The sequence below is a fragment of the Orcinus orca genome, chromosome 9 (assembly GCF_937001465.1).
Source record: "Orcinus orca chromosome 9, mOrcOrc1.1, whole genome shotgun sequence".
Classification (NCBI taxonomy): domain Eukaryota; kingdom Metazoa; phylum Chordata; class Mammalia; order Artiodactyla; family Delphinidae; genus Orcinus; species Orcinus orca.
This window is the reverse complement of record NC_064567.1, coordinates 78,823,942-78,850,043: the sequence shown is the minus strand read 5'-3', so window position 1 is coordinate 78,850,043 and position 26,102 is coordinate 78,823,942. Positions and strand designations below refer to the sequence as shown.

The 26,102-nt window shown below is 34.3% G+C and overlaps 1 protein-coding gene across 1 annotated transcript in view; it reads right to left on the bottom strand.

Annotated features, from left to right (window-relative positions):
• SEMA3A (semaphorin 3A) overlaps positions 1-26,102 on the bottom strand; it is a 232,946-nt gene that overhangs the window by 147,935 nt on the left and 58,909 nt on the right. The window contains exons 2-4 of the mRNA XM_004263415.3: positions 24,560-24,717; positions 20,050-20,112; positions 5,877-5,996 (exon numbers count right to left, since the gene is read on the bottom strand). Coding sequence (XP_004263463.1) covers positions 5,877-5,996; positions 20,050-20,112; positions 24,560-24,717 — 341 coding nt within the window. The remainder of the gene's footprint in view (positions 1-5,876; positions 5,997-20,049; positions 20,113-24,559; positions 24,718-26,102) is intronic.

Genomic DNA, 26,102 nt, shown 5'->3' with positions numbered 1-26,102 from the left:
ACAGTAAGAGAAAGATTTAAGTTGGAGTACACACCTCCAGTGACAGATTAGCTCCAAGAAATATAAAGTCTTTGATCCAAACTAGCTACTAGTAGTTATGAAGAAAAGAAAAACGTATATTGGTCAATGTGCTGTTTATGATTTAGTCCTTATGTCTGTATTGTGAATGAAGATGTCACTCAGAAATTGAGTACTACGGATAACACAGTCTTTTAATAAGTAATTGATAATGACATCACTGCACCAATACGGCCTTAAGAAAACTGTTTAATTTTGTTCAAATTCTTTTTCTGGCACTAGTTGAACCAGATCTGACAAAACATGAAACTAAATACTCTGCAAGTTAAAAACTGAATGCTAACATTTCTATTTTTTCTGTCATTGTGAAATAGTGATGAAATACTATGAGGGGGGAAAAAAGAAAACGTTTTACAATTGAGCCAAATAAATGTAGAGGGTAAAAGTGTATTAATCTCATAACTATGGTGTTTTCATACCCTATATTTAGAGCAAACCAGTCAAAATATAAAATGGTGATTTTAAATCTTTTAAATAGGGTATAGGAGAAGCTGGTTTGGATTTTTGGTTCTCTCTCTCTTTCACCATTTGTGATTTTTTTTTTTCCCTAAACTTGTTTCTAATCATAACTTAGGTCCCTCTACTGCCTCACTTGGCCACTAGTTCTGTTGATTTTGAGAAACAGCCTCACTGATAATATCTAGAGTTTAGAATGTGAATAGCTCACAAGAAATACACTGCTGAGCTGTTAAGGTCACAGAATTTATGAACTGTGATTCTTTTTCTCAAATACAAACAGCAAAGTATTTTAAAATTTCATCTGCAATATAAACGGTGGTATTGTTTATTCAGCATGGTAACTTGTATGGTCCACCTTCCAACATGATTCAAGTATTGAAAGATTAGGGAAGAAAAACCTGGAAACCATAATGGTCTTGCTCTAACCACGCTTGGCTCAGTTTGAGAGTGCAAATGAGGGACACACTGCCTCTGGTGGAAATGATGAAGCGAGAAGAAATCACCAAGGAATCCTGACTTTTCCCACCTAACCTACTAACATAAGTGGGAAAAGTCAGACTCCAAGACATGATCTAAGAAAGATGGAATGATGTAACCAACCCCAAAACAATGCCTCATTGCTTTACCAAGATATCTAAATTTCTTAGCTTTAGCATTTCCTCTTAGAAATAAACTTGGACTCTACTGGACTCAATGACATAACACACTGAGAGAGATAACTCAATTAGAAAAAGTTAGATTAGATGTATAAATTAGTCGACAGAGCACTAGCTACCACTTAAGTAGTATTTGGACCTGGAGACTGTTACTAAGAGCATGTGATTCAAAGTTTTACATGAAAGCAAACTCTTATTCTTGGTGGAAGAGAAGAACCAGACAAAACATTTTATTTTACATCTTGATATATTAGTTGTCATTGCAGAAATGACCTTAGAGATAGCCATTAAGCTTCATTGCATTTCTTAATGTCCCTTTGGTTCTATCATAAATTGAGATCATGACATTATGAGAGTATTTATAGAGTTAATATTTTCCAGCTCTCATCTGGGTCCATCCTTCTTTAGATTCCCTTCGCAGTACAAGGAGGAGGCCCGTTTAGGATGTGAGAAAACATCCAGACACTTCTTCGAAAAGCTATCCTCCTCCTAAATTCATACATTTTTTTTATTAACAGATGTAAATTTGAAAGGGAAATACCATATACTATAAGCCTTTTGGGAATATTCTGTCTCGTAAGGATGACTTACACTTTTCATTTGAATGGCATGGATGCTGAAAGCTTAAACACAAAACTCATCTGTACTCTAGCTCTGAATCATTCCTTCCGTGAACTCTGCATGCATTTTAATAATAAACACACACATGCGTATGGAGCATGTGACCTCACTGGGAGTTATCTGCAATGTCAAGTACTACTGGAGGATAACCAAGAATTGACTGACACATCTTACAGAACTGGAGTTAATTAATAGGTCTACCAATTCCCAATTGTACTACAGGAAACACAAACACAAAATCTGCTTAATACAGCAATAAATGACATACCATGTGTGGTCATAAGGCATTCACTATACAGCAAGAGTAGTTTTGGAATACAGTATTCAGGAGTTTAAATATTGCTATTAAAATGCTAGAAGAGCAAAATTGGGTCTATTTTCATAATTAGAAGACTAAACAAGGTTTTTTCTTTTTTTTTTGCAAACTCTTCATGATTATTTAAAAGGAACTGCTATTTCCTCGTATAAGATCTGAAGCTATTAAATGATAAAGGAAGTCTTGCTTTGTTTCAAAAGTGATGTCTTTTGTGGCATCCAGCCATCTGGAATGGTAAGTCCATAATTTCTAACAATGAATTTCAACAATCTTGGGGACTCAATGTAAGACAAAGAGTTATTTTAAAGGAAGAGCACTGCAAAGAAAAAACTGGATGTTAAAATGTCCATGAATTCATGATAAAAGCAAAAAGTCCTTTTTTGTATGATAAAATTATTTGTAATATGTAAAGCCTGGACAGAAGTTTAAAAAGTAAACTATTTCACTATTTTATGTAGAATGGGGCAGGAACAGCAAAGTATACATGCTACTTTTCAAACAGAATATAGGAGAAAGATTTGTCTTGGTTCTTTCTGAAAATCCATCCTTGTAAATTAAAAGTTACTAAATTCAAACTTCATGAGACCTTATGAACTCTTATCCAACAATCCTGGCCTCAGTCCTGATTATTATTTTATTTCTTATTCTTCCAATCTTTCCATTACCAGCATTATTTTCCTAACGGCATGAAGCACATATTGTCTTGTTTCTCAACTTCAAAAACAGCATAACTGTTTAAATCCGAGTGTAGTATTTTTAGTACCAATACAGATCAATTTAAAGCAGATTCTCTCTTAAGGCAGCTTAAGCATTGAAAATTAAATTTTATGTTGTCTAGACAAGCCATCGTGATAATATCTTTTCCAGAATTTCCTAGATTGACTGTCTAGACTGCTCCAAACTCCCCCAGGTAATTGCATAATCATTTTCCCTCTGACCCCCTAAACAGTCTGGAACAGTATCTCCCCATGTATAGTTGCCATGCAAATCAAGATCACTGAGCTTCTGAAGGAGGACTTCTCTCAAAGGTTCTGAGTTTTAGGATTTCAGGAAAATACTTGTACGTCAATATCCCACCTTAAGGAGATGGGAAGGAGGAAACGGCCTCCTTCATTTTCCTGGGTAAATGGCCTGGCTCCAGAAGCTGTACCTCTGCATCTCCCCACCCATCCATAAAGCAGCAATAAAGTAGTTGATAAGATGAGAAGGAAGGAACTTTGCTAAAGAGCAACTTCAAAAAGAAAAAACACAAAACAAAACTACATTTTGGGGAAAATGGTAAAAATACAGGAACAATATATGATATTTTAATTTAAACGACCACCAAGATCATCTAAGCTTCAAATTTAAAAATGGAGGAAATTAAGCTAAGTACAGAATGACCTGGCAACAATGAGAGCCCAGTGCAGTAACATACAACCTCTGATGAATGAGGTACATTTAACAGCAAGGTGATAATTATCACCATAAACCCTGAAACCGCTTTCAGCCTGAGATACACATTTCTATTTTAAAGATGATAATCCACTTTTTTTTTCAGTATCTACTACCTATTAGACAACATTAAACTCTTACAACAACTGTATGAGGTAGAGACTATTCTCATTACCACTTTCTAGAGTAGAAACAAAGACACAAAGAAAGTTAGTAGCTTGCTCCTTATCAAGCATCCAGTACTGAAGTGAGGTTGGACCAAAGCCCTGAAGTGTGAGGCCAGGTGACCTGCCTTTAACAATGATGGGATTAGAACTCCCTGAGTTTCTACAGCAAAAAATGTCAGTGGGTCACACCCCGCTGGGAGGGTTGGAAAGCAGTTGGAGGTAATAAGTCAAGTTCTCATTTAAAACATATGGACACTGAGAATCGCAGAGGTTTGTTTTGTTTTTACATATTATGAGACAGAGTCTCAGAGAGGTTAAGTAATTTTTCCAGTGCTCCACAGCTAGTAAGTTGCCGAACATGATCAGAAGTCAGATCTGTCCCTAAAGCCTATATCTTTTCTACCAACCTGTGCTTGGAGCTCAGCTGTCTGGACCCCACTGTCTTATACAGCATGATGCCTGGCAGATGTAAAAAGTGCAATACGACATGGGGAAGGTTCTCCAGAGCTGTCTCCAGTAAACAGAGAAGTGAGACCCAATTTTAGGGTGCCTGACTATAGGAAATAGCTGAGAAGGAAAGAAAAAGGGAGAGATTTATCCAGAAGTTACTGAAAAGTTAAGTAGGCAAAGTCTCCAGGACCGTGTGCAGGAAATTATTCCTAATTTCATCAATATGAAACAAGTAATTTAAGTGGAACTGCCCTTCCTTAAAGTTAATTTTTACTTAAAACTCTTGGGTATGTCAGCAAGAACAGTATGCATACTTGTAAAGGAAGGAAGAAGGATGCAGTGGGAGAAGAGGCTGATGAGGGCAACTGTCTACGCCGGTGAGACCCTGGTAAAGGGTTTTTTTTTTTTGGTTTTTGCGGTACGTGGGCCTCTCACTGTTGTGGCCCCTCCCGCTGCGAAGCACAGGCTCCGGACGCGCAGGCTCAGCGGCCACGGCTCACGGGCACAGCCGCTCCGCGGCATGTGGGATCCTCCCGGACCGGGGCATGAACCCGCGTCCGCTGCATCGGCAGGCGGACTCTCAACCACTGCGCCACCAGGGAAGCCCCGTAAAGGGTTTTTATCTTCCAGAATCATCAGGAAAGTCATAATAATTGTGTTCAGTCTAGAAACCACATAGCTTCGAAGGTGTCTTCTTATACAAAGAAGGCACAACACAAACTGTTTTGATTTCTAAGTCTTTGGGCTGAAAGAACATATTTGTAACACTTTTGTACCCATTAAGAAAATATAAAGAAAGGCTCTAGAGTTTAAGTTATAAAGAAGTGGCTAACATGTAAATTATATTTTATCTTTAGGATTCCAGAAATATTCTGGGAACAGATTCTTTATCTGTTGAGTAGTTCTGAATTCCAGTCTGAACGAAAAGTCTGTCACAAATGATTTTCTCACCACATGAACACTTTTGTTCTTCTTAGGATTTTGTGCCAAAAATAATAAAAGGACTTATAATTTAAGGCTATTGATAAATCCAATTCATGGAACTGCTTTCCTACCAGTAACGTTTCCTTTAAATACATCCCTAATTGCAAGTTGTACTTAAATTTCCCTAACTTTAATTTCCTCACTAAATTTTCTCACTAAAACGTCTTGTAGGAGTAAGAGACAACCATTTTTTTTTCCTTTTTTATACTGACAAAATAATAGCCCAAAATATAAAAACAAAGCCTAGCTAAGCAAGAACATAAATGTGAGTAATTTAGGTCAAACTGAGATCAGATCACTGTGCACATGTATGGCATCCTTTCTTAATCTCTGGGCAGAAGAAAACAACTGCGGTGGCAGACACTTCTGGCTAAGGATGGAAATGGAGGGGAAAAGCTGGCAATATACAAATGAAGGAGAAAACAGTACACATTCAGCCTGCTGACATCTGCTGCACATGCAAAATGGATTGGACTCTGTAATCCAGAGCGAAAGCAAATGCTTCCTTCCTTCCTCCTGTTCCACAGTTATTGTTGAGTGATGGTCTCATTCTTTTTGCATTCACAGATTAAAATTAATAACAGCATCTGAATTCGAAGTAGGTCCCAATGAATAGCAACTAGAAGCTAAATGAACTGAAGAAATTAGTAATGAAGCATTTGAATAGGAAGGGGTCATGGACGAACACCGTTTTTTAAAAGCCAGCTTTACCTCAGGATGATGTCCAATTTCAACGTAGGTGCAAACTGGATGAAAAGCCCCCGTTCCACAGGCGTACAAGTGAGTCTGATTATAAGCCTTAAGCACCTTGATGAAATTAGCACATTCTTTCTGTAAAACAAAAGGAAAACCAGTGAGCTCTAGTGGTCAGCATGGCTGAAGTATCCTCTAGGGTGCTAGGCATGTTTGAACAGATTTCTTTTGTGTCCTTTCACATCATTTTTAGGGCTTATTAGTCTATTGTTTGCTCACATTATTACATGAAATACAGAAGGTGTCTGCTTGCATTATTACATGAAATACAGAAGTTCTTATTTTGGGGGGGCAAAATATAATATTCTCTTTAATGTTTTTATTAAAACTATAATTTATACAAAAGTGGAATAAAGTTATAGATAACCGATTATCATATGTGACTTTTCTAGAAATGAGGGAAACAGCAAATTATATGGTTAATTAATGAATTATTTAAATCATAACAATGGTGAAAATTTCAGAAGTCAGCTCTGAGTTTAATTTTGGAAAATCAAAAATAAAAGGTAATACAACCTTCTATTAAATATGAATTTGAAACATCATTAGTAACTCATAATGATGGGTGACTGACTTTGAACTTCAGTAGTGCTTCTTACTAGTGAGCTTTATAGACCCTAAGAAGACAAAATCACCTTCTGTTGAAAAAGTCGTTTAACCCCCAAAGACAATTTGGGTATAAGATGAGATAGAGAAGGTGTTAGAGTCTGGAATGTCTACAGGCTGAAGGGTCTTTATTAGAGTGGCTATAATTAATAAATATTTTCATGCAGTTCACGTACATCCTAAACCCATACGTGGATCCCCTGCCCAATGAGTCATGGATCCCCCAGGTAAAAAACAGCTACCTATAAGAGAGAATTATAGTCATATCTTATTATTATTTATAGAAGTTTAGACATTCTTGCCATTTTATTACCCAAATAAAATGTCACCTAAGAGATAAATGGACAGAGCTCTTTATATTTTTTCTATATACTCTATTATATCTATAGATCATGTGAAAGAAAATGTAGTTCTACAAACAAATAGGAATCTTAGCCTTTTGTTCCTGTTAAGGAAAGATTTAGGGGAAAAAAATCAGCGTCAAAATATAAACTAGATAATTTTATTGCCAAAGAAATCCAGAGCAGAAAAGACATGATTTTTGCCAACTATTTTTAAACAGGTGAGTCCATATCAATACTGTAAAAATAAAACAATGAAAAGAGAAATTCAAACTATCAGAATATTTTCAAATAAAATGTTATGGTCTATTAACCATACAGAAAATCTTAAAAATTAAATACATATAAGTAGAAAATATGAGTTTGTCATGGAATATGCAATACCCATTTTTTAATATCCAATTGAGTATTCATATGGTAAATAATAATTACATTGAAAATTATTGTTATTGATCATAGACTTTCTTATACACATAGTTTTGTGTTTTTGCCTATTAAACATTTATAAATAAGAGCCAAATATGTAACTAAAAATGCAGATAAAGATCAAAAGCAGACTATAGTGCAAGTAATGCTGGCAAACATAACAGTGGATTGGGTTTGTCCTTGCGCCTCTAAGTGTGTAACACTCCCAAAGTCACTCTGTACAACCTATGACTCTTCAGGTGAAAGCTCAGAATACATTTAGACTTATGTAGTCCATTGGTGTTTATAACTGAGGTGTTACAATTATTTAAGTACATTTCCACATGACACTTGTATTCTGTGATTGTAGCTGATGATTTTGGTATTAACTTTATTGCCTCCATAAAATAAAGAGCAGACCAAATCTGAGAAGAATAATTGTTATTTAAATTCAAATACTTGCTTTCCATCATCACTGATTTTTCTAGGATGACATCTGAGGATGACCTATAAACATATCATCCCAAAGGTGAATCAGATCATTTTAAGGAAAAATATGAAACTTGCCAGTTACGACTCCTCATGCTTCCTTATCATATGCTGAGTAGTTTAGGGGAGCAACTAAAACACACATCTAATTTCTCCCACTGTTTTGCTACTTAGATCCTGAATCCTTCTTTTGTCTGGCAAGGCATTATAACATAGAAAATTAAGCACTGAAATCAACTGATTTTGCAACTTTCTATGAAGAAAAATTTCCTAGCTTAAAGAGTACATGCATCTTATCCATGTACCACTTTGAACACGGTACATCTTAGACATAACCTTAGATAAGCTCAGATATAACCTAACTTCCAAGACTTTTAGTCACAAACTCCCCATTCTGTAGCAGTTTCTCCTCCTTCCCCAAGAGGATAGGGCATGGATCCTTGGGCAGAGGAAAGAGGCTGTGGATAGGGAAACACCTGATAAACTCATTTACAAATAAGACATTTATGAGTCTTACCCAAAGGACTTAACCTTGTACTCTTAAGAAAATGCAGTCCTTTGCAAATAAGTCATTTTCAGGAAAATGTTTTATGACACCTTTCTTTGAAACATGTAGGTGGTCACATACTCTGCTTTTACATAAAGACAGCTATCCATGACAGCGGACTCAATATTATAGCATTCAAGATTATAAACAACCAGTTCCAGCACCATATGTTGAAATTAAGAAACTGGATGTGCATACACATATTGGTAAGCAAATGAATATTCTAATAAAGAGCAGTGGCACACCCAGATGGATGTATTGTTCATTTTAGAAAAGAACAGGGTTTTAGTTTGCCCACAGTCATACCTATAAAGATATGCAGGGAATTTAAAATACAAACCCAGTTTCTCTAATCTCATTACTAACACCTCAGGGCATCCTAGAAATTTGAGAATAGACCCTAGTTCTCTGCAATAAAGGAAAAAAAAGGAAGGGAATATTTCATGAGCGCAGATACTTGTGCATACAAATGAAGGCTATGTCACTTCTGCAACTGTTATGAATTCTAAGATTATAGAATCCGTGGGTTCTTATCTCATAGATTGGGTAACTGATTAGCAATAATTATTGACTGAAAAATTCTCAGGATTCTTGAGAACTAGGGAACTGAGCCACACTGAATATCCTAATTTTATTTTGTTCTCTATTAACTGTCAAAGCAGCACCACTCTGATATGACAACTATTCCTCTACAGAGCTGCTGGAAAAAATCACAGGACTATAGTTGTGAAACCTGGCAAAGGGTTCTACTGAGAATGTTGATAAAGATTCTATCTGCCCTACAAAAGCAGCTAGACCCAGCCTACTGGCCTGAGGCCTGGAATGATTTTCCCAGTGAACTTTCCCAGGTGGCAGCAGGTTGTACTGTCTCTGTGCCTGAGGGCTAGCTCAACATTATTTTGAAGTGAAGGTTGATGCAAATAGAATGGGGAGAAATTTCTGGGGTTTAGAGAGTATGTTAAGACACCTGAACTGAAACAAAGAAATTGAATGAAATACTTTCAAAATTGGTTTAAAATAGCTGCAAGGAAACTCATCAATAACAACTTAGGAAGAAACAGTGAATTAAAAGAACTGCACAGAGAAGAACCCAAAACTTGAAAGAGACATTGTGAGTAATGACTGTTCTTTAAATAGAAAACCTACATAAAAGAGTATCAATCCCTGTCATTCATTTGCCTTCATTCTCCAGCTTGTTGCTGCCAAGGTTTTTGAGTGTTCCAAAACGGGATATTCATTTTATTTGGAAGCAGCTTGGACATTCCTCTAAAAAAAAAAAAAGGAAGCATGGCAGAAAAAGGAAACACACTTCACACATTTCTGCTCTAGGGAGACAGAAGAAGAGTGTTTCTGACCTTTTCTTGAACCGTGACGATTCTTAAAACTCAGAATGTAATGTACTTTTTGGCATTCAACTACTGCACTGCTTTGCTCAGCACTAGTGGATTTACAACGTAATAAAGAGAATGTAATCAGTGCAAAATGAATTCATTTTTCAAACCTGGATCCTTTTTGGAATTTAAGTTGATACACACACAAGTTTAGCCACGAGTTGGCTTCCCGAGAGTCAGGCAACCATACCGAGCTCTTATTTTACTGAAATGTACTCCAGAACAACAGCATTATAAATTGTTAACTTAGCCTAGTAGTAAAAGTAAAGGCAGTTATAAACCAGCAAACCCAAGGCCACACATGAAGCCCAATGATTCATCATCCTTAGTGACAAACCATTTACACTTATTTTTTAAGAGTTTCTAGTGCCTTCAGGTCAAATGTAGAGAGGAATTACACACAGAGATATTAGCCTGGAAAAATAACTTAGAAAGAAAATGTCTACCCCCAGAAAAGGATATAGAAGCCAAATGCACAGTGATTCAAAAACAAACATCCCAAACATGCAGCACTGATTAGAGTGTGTTACAAAGACTTTTCCCGGACAGTTACAAAAATAAAGTCCATCCATCTGTCAAAACAACTGCTCCATGCATGAAAATTAAAACAGAATAGAGGTGTTTTTAACTAACTTCTGATAATTACACTTTCTATAAAAGAATGTAATTTACCTCCAATTCCAATTACCTCCTTGCATGTTCTTAAATTATGGATGGAGCAGTGAAATTTTACTCTAAATAAAAGAAGAGAAAAGAGGAGAGAAGGCCGTGAAGATGAACAATCTATATTTAAATATATTCAGTTCATGATTAAATCAAACAACTTTTTCTAGTTCAAATATAAATCAGCTCAACATTAATGGATATAGTACAACATTGCCTCAGGTCAGTGAACACTCATTTAAAAAGGAAAAAAGTCTCTATCCCATCAGCAATTTATGTTGAAATATTTTAATGTATAATGTAGCAGCTGGGAAAGCAAAGGAAGCCTTTTCCTATCATGGTGGGTGGATACATTTCTGCATGAAAATCCATTAATAAGCTTAATTCCTGAAGTTAATCTGTTGACTTTCTTTTTCTCTGGTCAATTTATTTGGCAAGCTGGCTGAATATGAGAATCTTCGTGCCAAAGCAGTAATCCGTGAGATTGTTCCCGTCAATCACTTCATCCCTCTCTGTATTTAAGCTGTTCCATGCTTACCTAGCAATAATGTTTTGTCTTTTTTCTTTTAACACTGTGCTATTACAGCTGTGATCAGATCATCCATAATCATGTCTTCCTAATACCTCAGCATTCACTAAAGGATGTTAGAAATCTCTTCTTCAAAGAGGCATGTCTAATAGAACTAAGACTTAACTGTGTCCTATTTATAGTCTTAGCCATCTAATGTTGAATTTGTGACTTGGAACTTTTTAATATCCACCTGATGAAATAATGAGTAGCCTGTTCTGTCCATCTGGGGAGACATTTTCCCCTTCCTTTTTAAGAAGAATGATGGCATAATCAAACCAATGGACCTTTCCACTTCAATGTTTTGTTTTGTTTTGATTTCAGAGAATTTTTTTTAAACATACTGATTCAACTAGAACAACTAAGATGGCATTACTCCATGGCTAGTTATTTAAGTATCTGAGTCTATTCATATTAATTGAACTATAACATCTTCAAATCCATGACAATTAGAAAAGAAATTCTAACTTGGTTTCAATGATGTGATAGACTAAATGAAGACTCCTGCCCAAGGATACCAAAACATTTTACCTAAATGCCCATTTCAATTAAGCATCCCATTTGACTCGTTTTTCACCTCTGGATTGACTATCTGTTTTGAAGTTCTAGAAATACTGATTAAGATTCTATAAACATTTTTATTTCAAATTATTTGAAACTTTCAAACTTGGTCAAAATTATATGCCTAAGCACTACAGACCATGGTATTAGCAAAAGTTTGCCAATGTGATTCTCTTCTACTATTTAAAGGAGCTTTGAGCAATTTCACTTTGAAATGTCATATGGACCAGAGAAGCTGATAATGTCTACTTTTGGCTTATATTTTATTTTACATTGTGCTATCGATCTAATTATTACATTTGTACCACTCACCGGAGTTATTTGATTGTGGGTGGTCCATACAATATGTACTTAGCATAACCTTTCTTCATCTCATATTCAAATGAATGCAAAAAATTGTAAAATACTATGCGAAACCAACCTGAATATTTTTTCCTGCCAAACCAGAACTATTATGTAGTCAAAAACCTTACTCTGATTTCAATAATGACATTCTATGGTTTCCAATATTATGCAAGGTTGTTGAATACTTAGTGCTCATGCCTTAAGGCAACTAAGTCAATGGTTTACACCAAGTAGGTAGATTTACAATCTAAAGAGATTTATTGTGGACAGAATTAGCTGGCATATTAATTCTAACATATATGCATTTATCATGAATGAATTTAATACTCAAATAAGGGAGATGAATTGCATCTTTAATCACCTATGAGATGTAGCTTTAAGGAAGGAGAAAAAAAATGAAATCCAGATTTTAGAGGAATGCTATTTTTTTTTTTTTTTTTTGTGGTACGCGGGCCTCTCACTGTTGTGGCCTCTCCCGTTGCGGGGACACAGGCTCCGGACGCGCAGGCTCAGCGGCCATGGCTCACGGGCCCAGCTGTTCCGCGGCATGTGGGATCTTCCCGGACCGGGGCACGAACCCGTGTCCCCTGCCTCGGCAGGCGGAGTCTCAACCACTGTGCCACCAGGGAAGCCCTAGAGGAATGCTTTCTTAAAATTCATATATACCTCTTTTCTACCCTCTGCCTTGTCTAATATCAAAAGTAAAAAACTTTTGAAATCCTTAATGTCCAAAGTACTAAATGCTATTATATAATTAATAATATAAAATATTCTACATATATTCTAATAAATGGAGGCTCTTTAACCATTTACAATAATCCATTTAGACATATACTCCATATTTATAATATATGTGGATTATACACACATATGTATATATATTATGTATATACATATATTAATTTTAAAAATAATTTCTGAATACAGTTAAAAGTTTAAACTTTAGAATTAAAAAATTTGTTTATATTTATTAATATTTAATGAAAATGTTACTTATTCTTAGGTATGTATTTACATTTGAAAAGGTATTCTTGAAGAATTTAAGAAAAACAGAATAAAAGTAATAAAATCAAAATGAAAAAATAGAAATAACATGAAGGTAGTTACCTATACTAATCTGATGCTTTAAAAGTCAGTCAGACAGGGGTTAGAATTATTAAAGCATCATTTTCCATTTGCTACGTGACTACAAGAAAGTTATTTAGGACTTCTGAGCCTCAGTTTCTTCAACTAAAATTGGTATTAATGACATATCTGTGTAAAGTACATAGTATGATGCCTAGCACTTATTAACGGAAGAGTAACATCTTATTCTTTAAATAATCAATCATCCATTTGTTGGTTAGAATATTTTCATGTCCGCTTAACTCTCACACCATTCCACACACCGTGCCATGACTTGGGCAAGAAGTCTATTATGAATTGTTCACTTCTTCTTAAGTACAGTTAAAAGAGGTTAAACCCATAATTGGTGGTAATGAGAGGTGGATTTAATAAAATTGGTTTTGAATATTAATCTGTGCTCATTCCTGTTACAAAGGCGAGTTATATTTTGTTCATTAGAATTTTCATAAAATTCCAGTCCTCCAACAGTAAGGACTATCAATTATAAACTTATAATCACTCTTTTTATCAAAGTGGTAGATGGTATGAATCATTGTCACAGTCAAACAGCAAATACAGCAATTGTTTCTCAACAGCTGTGGCAGAATTGTGGTGTGTCACTTAGGTAAGCTGGAACTACATCCTTTGAAAGGAAATGTGTATCTTATAACCAAAAAGGAGTTACATAAATTAGTTAATAAAAGAAATGATTTAGAATAATACCTAGTATACATAGTAAGCTTCAATAGATGTTAGCTATCATTATTACTAGTATTCTTTGAATATTGAATTTAAACTGTTATCAGTTTGCCTGTTATTTACCTCCAAGCAGAAATAAACATATACACATGAATGCACATGAAAATTGGAATGGTCATTTCTGTGACATTTAATAAGAAGTCTTTCACTTGCTCTCATCAGGAATCAGTTGTCTATATACCTGAAGTATCATCAAATTTCATCATGGACTCATACTTAAAAATGAATAAAGTGACCTTAGTCTTTCATTTGTGAGGTCATCTAGGGTGCCCACAAAAACTTATAATCAATATTATCAGGAACAGTAAAGGGTCTATGATTCTGCTCTACTTGTAAGATAACGAGCTACCCTGACACAGTTTTGCAGATGCTGGCAGAAGATATACAGCTCCTGAATCAGAGATAAATGACTTTATTATTTACAGAAATATCAGTAGTCAAAGTATCAGCATTTCTCATGCCAGTTACCCAAGCTCCAATTCCCACTGGGCAGTGAGAAGAGAGCCAAGTGACACCTGCACATGCAGTGAGGTGCATTACAGCAGAGGAACTCTGGGTTGAGGGAACCTGAACATTTTATACTAGGCATAAGCATCCTGGCCATTACATTTTAAGGAAGATGTTATGTTCATTGTACCTGCAGGTGAGCATAACTTGCCCTTTGCTCTGAGGGAGACACTGTCTCTACTTCTCAAGGTTATTTTAAAAGTATCCTTTTGCTTAAGAGTTCCTCTGTTCATCAGATGTGCAGAAGTGTGAGAGATCTATGAAAAATTATCTCCCAACAATTAAACATCAGGGTTTTGAGATTTAATGAAACCTTATGATTTTTATAGAATCAGAGGTAATTCTAATTATCCATTTAGAGTTTTAACATGCCTTGAAGTCCCTAAAATAAAATTTAAAAAATTAAGTTGATATCAACTTTGACCTTTGAAAAAGTAAATGAAATTCAAGGACTAACATGCATTTTAGACTGTACTGCAACTTCAGATGAATGTGTAGCTTCAAATTCTCAGTTGCATTCACTTGGCAAAAATTAGTGTTGTTGAGGTCCTGCAATTTGAGTCATGATAAATTTGACAGACATGTAATAATATATCATATGTTAAAAATGAATAACAACTAAGGACAAAAATATATCTCTTAAGAACTGCAAAAATGTCCCCAAATTCAGGTGCATGATATTGCACTTTGAAATGTATCCAACAAGAGCAATTTTATGAGAATCTGGTTTTTTTGTTCATCTCAGATGGTTGAAATTTTGATTTCCAACAATGTTCAAAATATTTCTAATAGTCATACGGTTGCCATTTGGTTTTACTGAAACTTAGTACAAAGAGAGATGGTTTAGTAGGATAAACAAAGAAGATTCAGAGAGCTATTGATTCGAAACAGATTCGTTTTACCAGCTTAGCATGTATTCAGTTTTCATTTGCAAAACAGGGTCAAGGAAGTTAATCCCTCAATAGAAATGTTATTGTGAATACAAAGTGGATTTTAAGTACCAGAAAAATATCAAAAATAAAAGTAAATGCAGCTAATAGCAGTCAGAATAGAGATATCTGGATTGCATTTATGTCCTTATTGAGGGTATCTGTACAATAATATATATCATGTAATTTTTTTTTAAATTACAACTCTCAAGTAACAACAGTGGAAAAGTTCATGAGCATTTCACTCCTCTAATATAAAAATATCATAACAACGTAAATGTTTAGAACTTACAACACCAAGAAAAGAAGGCAATGGTAGTATATATATCCTGCATATTCACTTCTGGAAAAAAATAAGTTTAGATTAATCTTATTGTCAGAAATGCCATTATCAGCAGCCTAAGGCACGTTTGTATTCTCTCTCTCTTTTTCTCTCCATCTATGTATATATGAAGAAAGAGAGAGACTATACACGTCTTAGGCTGTAGATTCCCTCTTACCACAAAGTCCTTTCATTGTGGACTAGTTGCTCAAATCCCAGCAGCTGATTTAATATATATGTATGATGCAAAACTGAGCTGATGGTTTGTATCTTCCCAGCTGCCTGGGAGAATGGGGAATACTTTCTGTATAATTCTACACTTAGTGACACAGGAACTATGTAGGTTCAATCAAGTGGTATATCCTGACTTGCTGGGTGGCTGTACCATGTTGACCATCTTAACCGGACTTAAAAATGACCTACTCTCAAGATACATAAAAATAACCAGTGTCTTTGTCCTGTTTTTCCTATTGTATTCTTGCATCTGAATCTAATACCAAGAAGACAGCACTTCCTCCAGGATGGTTTGTTTAAAGGAGATTTACTTGCAGAGGACATTTAGAGAAAACACTAAAACCAGTAGGAAAAGGGTAAACTTGGATTCTAGAAACCACGGAGAGCACTCAAGAAGGTTGTTAGTTTACTTTTCTATAAATGTTCAGGTCACTTCCTATTTTGGTTACAATTCTATGTTGAAGTCCTGATGGCTGCAAAAACCACTCAAGGCCTCATTCATGTGGTTTTGAGCATCACAAGAGGTCTTTGAAAGGAATTACTGTCCATCAGTCACAGCTATTATTTACTCAAGATACAGTGCAGAATTTCCTTCAAACTGTCCATGTATCACTTAACAAATATGGTGTTGAATGAAAATTAAAAAAAAAAAAACCTCTTTACCCTTAATCTTTCTTTTTAAGTGGTTATTTAAGAAATTTTTGGTAAAAATACTAATTCTATTTTTTATGTTTATCAAGGAAGAAATGTTACAATCCCAATAAATCAACTATTTGCTATTTTCTAAAATCATATATTAAGAAAGAAAAAAAATGCATCTGTATGTTAAAGTCCAAACATAACCAATAAATGTCATGTATCCTATTTAAATTAGTTATGTAAGATGAGATACCTAAGTGAGGTCTCCTGAAAAGTAAAATAAATTTTAATAAAATTTGTGCATTCCACATGCACAAAATGTATTCTGCATAACAGTCAATGAAAAGCAATATTAAAGGAATGAGATGGGTTACCAGAAAAATAGTACGAAATATATTTTATTATTTAAATATACTTTAGTGTTTGGTGTTTAGTGTTAAGAGCTAAAGGAAAAATATCTTTTCTTTGAACTAAAATATATGGAACTTGTTGTGTTTTCCCTTCATTAAATAAGTGTTAACAAAGAAGAATAAAAATTCACAATGACTGAATTCATTTAATGTAGAATGTAGAGGAATAACAAAAGCATGAGCATTTTATCAGGTTACATTAATTAGCTGGCTTAAGATCTGTATGACTAATATTGACATACTGTTAAACTTTGAAAAATTTACATTTTTCAGTGCACACCTAATTATCTATCTCTAACATAATATATAAGACATAATTTATAAGTTTTCAGAATCCATATTAAAAGGTGTTATGAAATAATCAGGTGCCATTAATACCCTGTATCAGACTTAGCAAACACCGTATGTTTTAGCTCCTTTTAATTTAGTTCTATCAAACTCATAAGCATTTTCAGTAAACCTGCAAAATAAAGTTGCTTTTCTTAGAGAGGAAACCTCTGAGGTCATGATTAAGGTTATTCATAGGGCACTGTGGGGATCTTGACTTTATTGCAGCTGCTGAAATAACTGTGTCTGGGCTATCACCAGAATCCCTCAGTGTTCAGTATTGACAGTGGAGCAGGAGTGGGAGAGGAGGGAAGGGAAGGGAAGGGGAGGGGAGGGGAGGGGAGTGGAGGAGAGGGGAGGAGAGGGGAGGAGAGGGGAGGAGAGGGGAGGAGAGGGGAGGAGAGGGGAGGGAGGGGGAGGGAGGGGGAGGGGAGGGGACGGGAGGGGAGGGAAGGGGAGAGGAAGAGGGAGAGGAGCAGGGGAGGCAAGGCGAGAGGCATGGAAGATAAGGGAAATGTACTGAGGTGAATTTTGGAAACCATAAACACAAAAGAATATCTGCTATCTTAGCAACTGAAATATGCTCAGTACTTGGCTCACTGCTTTTTATAAAATCCAGATAAGTTGTCAGATAAGTATGGTTATTATCTTCAGTGTTCAGATGGAATTGAATTCAGAACAGTTCCACACTACAGTGGTCATGTTCATTAGAGAGGACCAAACAAATTTCATTAATGATGTTTTCACTTAGAAATTGTCTAAGCAACTCTGTTACAGATACTAATAGTTAATTTTGTATCATGCATTACAGTCTATGTAATAATTTCATTTGTGATTGAGTCTTACAAGAATGTCACGAGCTGGTTATCATTACATCCACACGCTTAAAAAGATCAGAATAGGTAAGGTATTTATTTGAATTTATATTGCTTATTATCTGTGTCTTAATAGCTAAGTTCAAATCCATACATGCCACACAACACCAAAAACTTCAGCAGAGGCACAAAAATTTTGATCTTGACTTCTAGCATAGTACTCAAAATGTTCCAAAATTTTTTTTTTGTTCCAAAATTTTTGAATGAAACAATTCTGAATGAATATGCTGAATCATTATATTTCTTAAGAAAACAGTGGTAATGATACCCACTTGACAAGATTATTGTTAAAACTACATATATAAAATACTATCTAAATTATCAAAGTACTTGGCACAGGATAGAATTCTCAGTAATTCTAAGTTTCCATGTCTTCACCTGTTACACTTTAACAGAAAGAGAAAAAAAAAATCTGTTTTTAAAAGTCACAGCTGTATACAGGTAAAACCTCCATTTCTCTCCATCCTTAGTTATTATCACACTGAAGTCTTTCAACATAATTTGTTAATGGTAAATATAGCATTTTGATGTTAATAAATTTTTGTGTATTCAGTCATATTTTTTGCCTACATTTATGCAATACTACCTACTTCTAAATAATTATCACAAAATCTACTGAACTTCTTTCTCACAACTGCAAATATGTAATGTCCCATTTAATGGATAAGATACTAAAACCCCCCAAAAGTTAAGGTACTTGCTCATTTAAAATTAATGAGTTAGTGGGGAATCAACATAAAATTCTTGATTCTTTGGACTCCTACTTCATTTTTCTTTCTATTTACTCCTTTTCAATCATCCCAACCTATGTATTAACTTGGGGTAGTATAAAATTTGATAGAACAGAATTTTTTGTCCACTTTCACATAATCAGAAAAATGTTTACTGTACTATGGTTTAATGTGACGTGTAATCACTATATTTAAATTGAAATTTTTAAGGATGAATTTCCCATGTTTGCTGATATGTATTAATCATGGATGGGAGATAGCTGTGCTTTGTGCTCCTTTATCTGCCTTCACCTGTAGCCAACTCTGCTACCAGATTGAGACATTCTTTTCCATGAACACTGATTTCACTTCTAAACCCTTCTAAACATATACATAATCTTAGGCAGCTGCTACCAATCAATCAGATTGTCCCTTGAAAATATCTATATGTCTATATACATACATACAAGTTGATTTATGTCTTTATGCACATAGAATAAATTTCTTCTAAATGCTAATATAGAGACAAAACTTTTAAACTTATTTCCTTGTGTTTTGGATCCAAAAATATCTGATAAGACATAAAATAATACAAATATTTAAAATCCTGAATTCATGTTAATTTATTGATTTAAATGATTATAACTGCCTTTCATGATCTGTGCAGATCCTTGGCTATACTTCAAACCAGTGGCCCACTTAATTTAACTGACAAAGTTTACCTCAGGAAAAATGGCCTCTACCTACTAACAGTGGTACAACCATTGTAGGGACTGCTTACCATTCACTCATCTTTTGTCCGTAGTACCCAGGACAATGTTTGTTGCATAGTCATTTCTCAATCCATATTTATTTAAGGAATGAGTGCATGAAATGTGTGAAAGAAGGAGGGAAGGGAAGAGAGAAGTTCTAAGGGAGGAAGGAGAAAAAAGAAGAAATGTAAGAAGGAAAGAAGGGGAAAGGAAAAGAAAGAAAAGGAATAGAATGAAATGGAAAGAAGGAGGGGAATTTAATCATGATGATTCAGAAGAAGAAAAATTTCAATTCATTCAAAAGGAATTCAAGAGGAATTAATATGAAAACAAATCTGCACAAATAAGTTGACTTATTGAGTATAAGTATATATGCTAAAACTGTTAATTACCTTTTGTGTATATAAATCATCAAAAGGAACCCATTTTTGCTTTATTCAGGTGTATTGTCATTTTCTACCCACTTGCTTTACATAAGATTTTCAATGCTTTACATAAAAATGTCAATATTCAAAATCAAATATCATTAATTTGTTTCTAAGTCCAGAAGCAAAGAATGGTGTTTAATATAACACTGGACAAAAATGATGATAGAGTAATAAATTCCTTATGCAATTACTAAAATAACTTAGTAGATTGATACTTACCAGGATATCTTTTCCAGCCCACTTGCATTCATCCCTTCTGGTGTAAGACACTGGCCACACAATCTAAGGGCAGAGAAGAAACATTATTTTCTGCCAATTAAGTTTTCTAAGAGATCCAACCTTATAGTCTGTTAGAACAAGTGGAGCAACTGAGATAAAGAAAGTTCCGTAAAGCATTATGTGGCAGGAACCTCTTAGTTTAAGACTTTGCAGTAGCATCAGTCAATTGGCATGAACTTAACATCTTTCACTCTCTGTCTACCCATTAGGCTTTGCTGTATAAATGAAAGTTGAGCAACACAGAAATTTATGCAGTCAGTAGATGTAAGCAGTATGCAATGCAAAGAATTGTAAGGCAGGTTGGGAAAGGGAGATCATCCTGAGACCACGTGAGAATCTAGTGAAGAGAGATAGAAATAAGCATAGAATGTGGCTTGCAGTCTTCTAAATCAATTGGTCTGTATCATAAAATAGTGATTTTGAAATGTTAATATCAGGTGCTCTGGATCCATTTCTGTCATTCAAATCTCAGCATGACATGCTATAATGAGCAGCTGATAGGGTTAGAAAAACCCATTTTAGAAAGGAATTTTTTTTTTTTTTTTGGACAGGGAAAATAGGTAAGAGTAGCACTACATAATTTCAGGAGATAAAGGAGGAAATGAAGAAGCAAATAGATAGCTCTAAAAAAAAAAATCACCTTCCCCACTGTGGGCAAAACTCAGACTAACTGTGTAATAACTGTATTTCCATCCCTGATATTTGGTCTTCATCTTTCCAGAGGTTCCTGTATTGTTTGAATACAGTGACAGTGGTAGATAAACCAGGTGACAGTGGTAGATAAATCAAGGCATGACTCATGGCTTAGAGGATTGTAGATGCATTTCCCTCAATAATATTAATTCAAATACCCTCATCTAAATTTTAATATAAAATTTTCCAGTCCCCTGAGCAATTCCCATGACTCCTATCTGTACTGGGGTAGAGCAATTTTAATTTTTTTTATTCATCTTTCTTTTCTGGTAACATTAGTTAATTTCAGGGAAAAAAAAAAGTCATATGTAAAAGAAAAATCCAGAGATGATGGCAGTTCATCATCCATGTATGCTAGAAAGCTTTTAGTCTCAAAATGACTGATTATCATTCATCTGGGAACCTCTAGATAATTCAGTATAAATGGTCATAAACTTGGGCAAAGGCTGTGATAGTCAATCTAGGGAATTAAAAAGCAAAATATAACACATTTATAAACAAGAATTTAGGACATATTGAAATAACCTATGATGACATGGCAAATGCATTTCAGGTCCATATCACAATAAAAAGCCCTAAAAATTTTTGGACATGGATTTATTTTTACCATTTGAAGCTCTTAATTTATGTATTCTTTTCCTTTTCATGTACTTTTCTTTTCATGTGTGTCTGTGTATGTAAAGTAAAACATACACAGGAGAAGGATCAAATATAAATTTTCTCTGGGACACAAAAATAATATATAGAAGAGCTAAGATTTATTGACTGTATACTCAGCTTTCCAGCTAGATTGTGCAAGAATCACAGATTATTAAAACAGATAACTTTTTAAATTGAAAAGGGCAGGTTGTTTTCTCGTAGTCTCCTAGCTCTTGATTATCAGCATTGACACAACATGGGCCTCATTTTGTGATTTCTCTCTTATGACAAATATTAATAAAAAGTAATTTTGCTAACATTCATGCTAAATTCTCTCATATTTAGAGGGGTGTGTACTCCCAACTTGTTACAGATCAGGGTAAAAAAATATTAGCTTAAAGATCTGGCATGAGTAAAATAAATTCTGGTGTATAAAGTGCTCTTTTGGAAAGCAATTTAATGAGAATAACTATAAGTCAACGGAACAAATATATAAATTGTCCTTCCAATAGCATCTATTTCCATGAAGAATAATTCCTATCTTTTGGTTAGATTTGTTAACCTGTTGATATTTTTTCTTCTTGCTCAAAAACTTCTCAGTTAACAGTGACTAAATTTCTTACCCTCATATTCAGAGTGCTTCATGATCTATTTTAGACTTTCCCTTCTTTAGGCTTCTATACATCTACCCATGGTAGCTCTTCTTACTCATTATCGAATAAGCATTTATGCCTTAAGGAGATTGAGACCTTTACCAAGGCCAAGAATCTTTTCATGGTCCTTCCAAGCCTGAGACTGTGTTTTTGTCTCTAACAGGGATTGGCCTAGTATTTCCCTTTATGCTCATACATCTTTAGTATTATCTTGTAAGTTCCTCAAGAATTACTGATGACATACCCTAGTGCCCCCTATACAGTTTATCACAGTAGTAGATGCTTAGGAAAAAGTTGTTGAATAATATTACATATACGTTAAAAAGAGCATTAATAGACAATATAGACAAACAGATATAATCCTTAAGTAAACTATATTTACCCTTATAAAGAGTGTGATATAATTAAAATTAAATAATGTATTGAAATGAATGCTTTAAAATTAGAAATATGTCTTCTATTATTAGAATAATGATCTGAATCAAGAGCCTATAAGAAGAACACTATGACACTGGGCAAGTCACGTAACTTTTATTTAACCCATTATTTCAGTGTATGTTTATTACAAGTGATGCATCCTGGGCACACAAATGTCTCTAGGATTTTTCTTACCTATAAAATAGTAGGTTGTTTATATGACAATTTAGTTCTTTTCAATTTTAGAGCCAATTGAATATATAAACCAAATTAAGAATATTTATTCAGAAAAAATGTTGAATACATTAAACATATTCTGAGGTGAGATGTGCTCAAATATTTTCTATTTATAGATATATAGATATATACAATAGATACATAGATATAATAAGTATATACATATATTCATATATATGGATTTCATAAAATGATGAAATTTCTATAAACACTGAAAATTTGAACTGATATAACCTCCTGTTATTAAAATATGTAGTCTTCCTAATCATCTTAGATTTTTCATTCATTTTATAAAGGATGGTTATCTTTCACTAAAACAACAAAAACTTGCTTATTTTTTGACCTTTACAAAAGATGCTAAGATAAATATTTTTATCATTTCAGAAAAAACAATGGATAATCAGTTTTCTTAGATAGTAGATAACCTTAGGGATATTGTTAATCTGAGGAAGCTTCAAAATCTAATATATTGAAAAATCAAAAAAAGAAATATCCAAGGTGATTTTTAAATGTTATATCTTAATTCCAAAATATATCATTAAGGGCAGTGCCATTTTATTTGACTATATGTTATGAATCAAATCTCTTAATATATAGTCAGAATTTTAATGTTTGGGTAACAGAAGAAAAGTAAAAGTCTTAGGTTTAGCAGTATACTCTATTAGAGATATGAATCAGCCCTGAAATTAAATCTTCACTTTATCCCAAAACAACATTCTCCAACCAGAAAAAAAGCTTTTTACAATTCTGTTACTTTTTAAAAATAACTGTCCAATATGTTACAGTTTATAAAAAGTTGAGGCACACGACTTTAATACCAAGTGTTAAGAAGCAGCAAAACTAATATATATATATATATATACACACACACACACACACACACACACATACATACGTTAAAGTGTATGCACCCTAAAAAGCATGTTATATTACCACTCTTGGGAAAGCTGTTGCATAAAGATCTTTGTTCCTCAGAGAACTGACAGGAAATACCGACTGAAAAAAAACTGTCTGACTTAGAATACAGCATATAGACTCAGTAGCACAATTTCCACTAATCTGTCAATCCATATTTTTTTTTCCAAACTGTATAGCTTATTAATTAAATAATCCAGAAACACAATAAAGTATATTAAAAATACTGATAGAAGGCTAGTTTCTAAATGTCCATACTTGCAAAAACCTGACACTGAAAACTGATCTTTGTGATCAGGGTTTGGCCAACTTTTTTGTTTAAAAGGCCAGATAGTACATATTTTAGGCTTTGTGATTCAGATGATTTCTATCACAACTACTCAGCTCTGCCATTGTAGAATGAAAGCAGATATAGACAATATGTAAATGAATGAGAGTGCCTGTGCTCTAATAAACTTTCCAAACGCAGGCAACGTTCAGATGAGGCATGTGTATGATGAGTGATGAACTCTGCATGTGCTGGCAATATAGAGAGATATGTAAATTATATATAAATATATATACCTAGTACATGAAATCAATTATGATATATTTCTATAATGCTTTAGGTATTTAATTTTATGCAGGAAAAATGATAGAACTGTGGAAGAATAAGCTAAAGTTAGTATTTCTTATAATGATCACTGAAAATAGTACAGTTTCCTCCCTGATAATTTTGACGGTTTACTACATCCACTGATTTGTGATAGATCAGTGCATTATTTTTATTTGTGTCTGAAAAGATAAAATATTAATTTAAACAATTTTTTTCAGTTGTCACACTGTTAAATAACTAGAAAATTCTATATAACTTGAATTGTTTCAAAAGAATAGTACATATATTAGAATAAAGATACCTTTTGAAAATCCTTGATATTAACCAGGTTGAATGAAAACATGTGATCCTTTGCTCCAACATACAGCCTACTCCGTTCCTCATCCAAAAGGAAGGTATGATAACTGGAGCTGTTGGCCAAGCCATTGAAAGTGATCACATTGTTGGATTCCAACATTTCTGCAAGGTAACAAAGCAAGACATTGGGTGTTAATGTGAGGTCCTATATGAACACAGACTATTGGTACATGGTAATGAGGCTGCTGCCTGTTGTAGTTACAAATCAGTGGTTATTCTTTGTGGTAGTAAAAAATATACAGGACTTCTTTACATTTCATTGAAGTGGGAGTTATACTCCCATTAGTTTGCTGATTTCATATTCAAGACCACACACTCCTACACAAGAAAGGAGAGAAATACCTTGTCCAAACAATTGGGCTGGTGCAATCTCTGCATGTAGTAATAGATCAGAATGGTCACTTTGTATACAAAATGTCTTTAACTTTACTAAGACTTGTTTAAGTGGTTTCATTTGCTCCAAGTCATTGCTAGAAGGATAAGCATAGGGACCAACAGAGCAGAGGTAGTGTGGGGAAAACACTGTTCAACCTCCTAGGTTGTTTGAGGCCTCTTTTTATTTACGTCTTTTTGACCATTAAATCATTAACTTCACCATCTAAATCCTTTGTAATATTTTGTAACTGACATATATAATAGATCAACTGAGTTAGGCTTTTATGAAAACATTGAATTAAATAAATTTTACTACATGACCCCAATTTTTCAGTTTGTTATTGATTTCCAATTTGCTTTTGTTGTGAACAGGCAAATACTGAACTTTTTTAGACCTACACCTTAAGTGACAAAAACATCTTCAGATAGATATAACAGTAAGTCCACCTTTTCACTAGAGAGGTAAGTGTTGATCATCACCAAAGAGGTTTTCTTTATCTGCTTCAATTGAAATTAGGTTTATATATATATATATATATACCACCACAACCCATCTCTCATGGGATAGAAATGTTGAGGAGTCTCCAGAAATGTGCCCTGAATCAATGATTCAGATTTTTACCGTGCACACACAGAACCTTTTCATCAGCCTCCATAAAATGTAGAATGTGCCTTCCAAGGAGAGGAAGCCGAAATGAAGACCCTTCCGCTTCAATGTCCCAGCCCTATCCCAGGACATTAGTCATTTGGTAAGTTGCCTGCTTTATTTCTCTTATTGCCTTTTCCATCTTATCAAAACTATTATTTTAATAGAAAATAAAGTTCAAACTCCTTAACTTAGCCTTAAAGGTCAGATCAACACCATCTGTGTTTAGACCCCACCTCAGTACTCTTTCTCATGTCCACAACCCTCCAGGAAAACATGCTCTGTGGTCGTCCACTTATTAGCCTTTCCTGCCATTGTTCCTGACACCTACAACTATATGCCACCTAGAGAAAATAGTATCACTCTTCCAAGCTAGTTCAAATGCAATCCCTAAGAATTCTCATAGAATTAATTTATTTGTAATATTTTGCTTGAATTACTCATAATCTGCATCACACTGTCAATT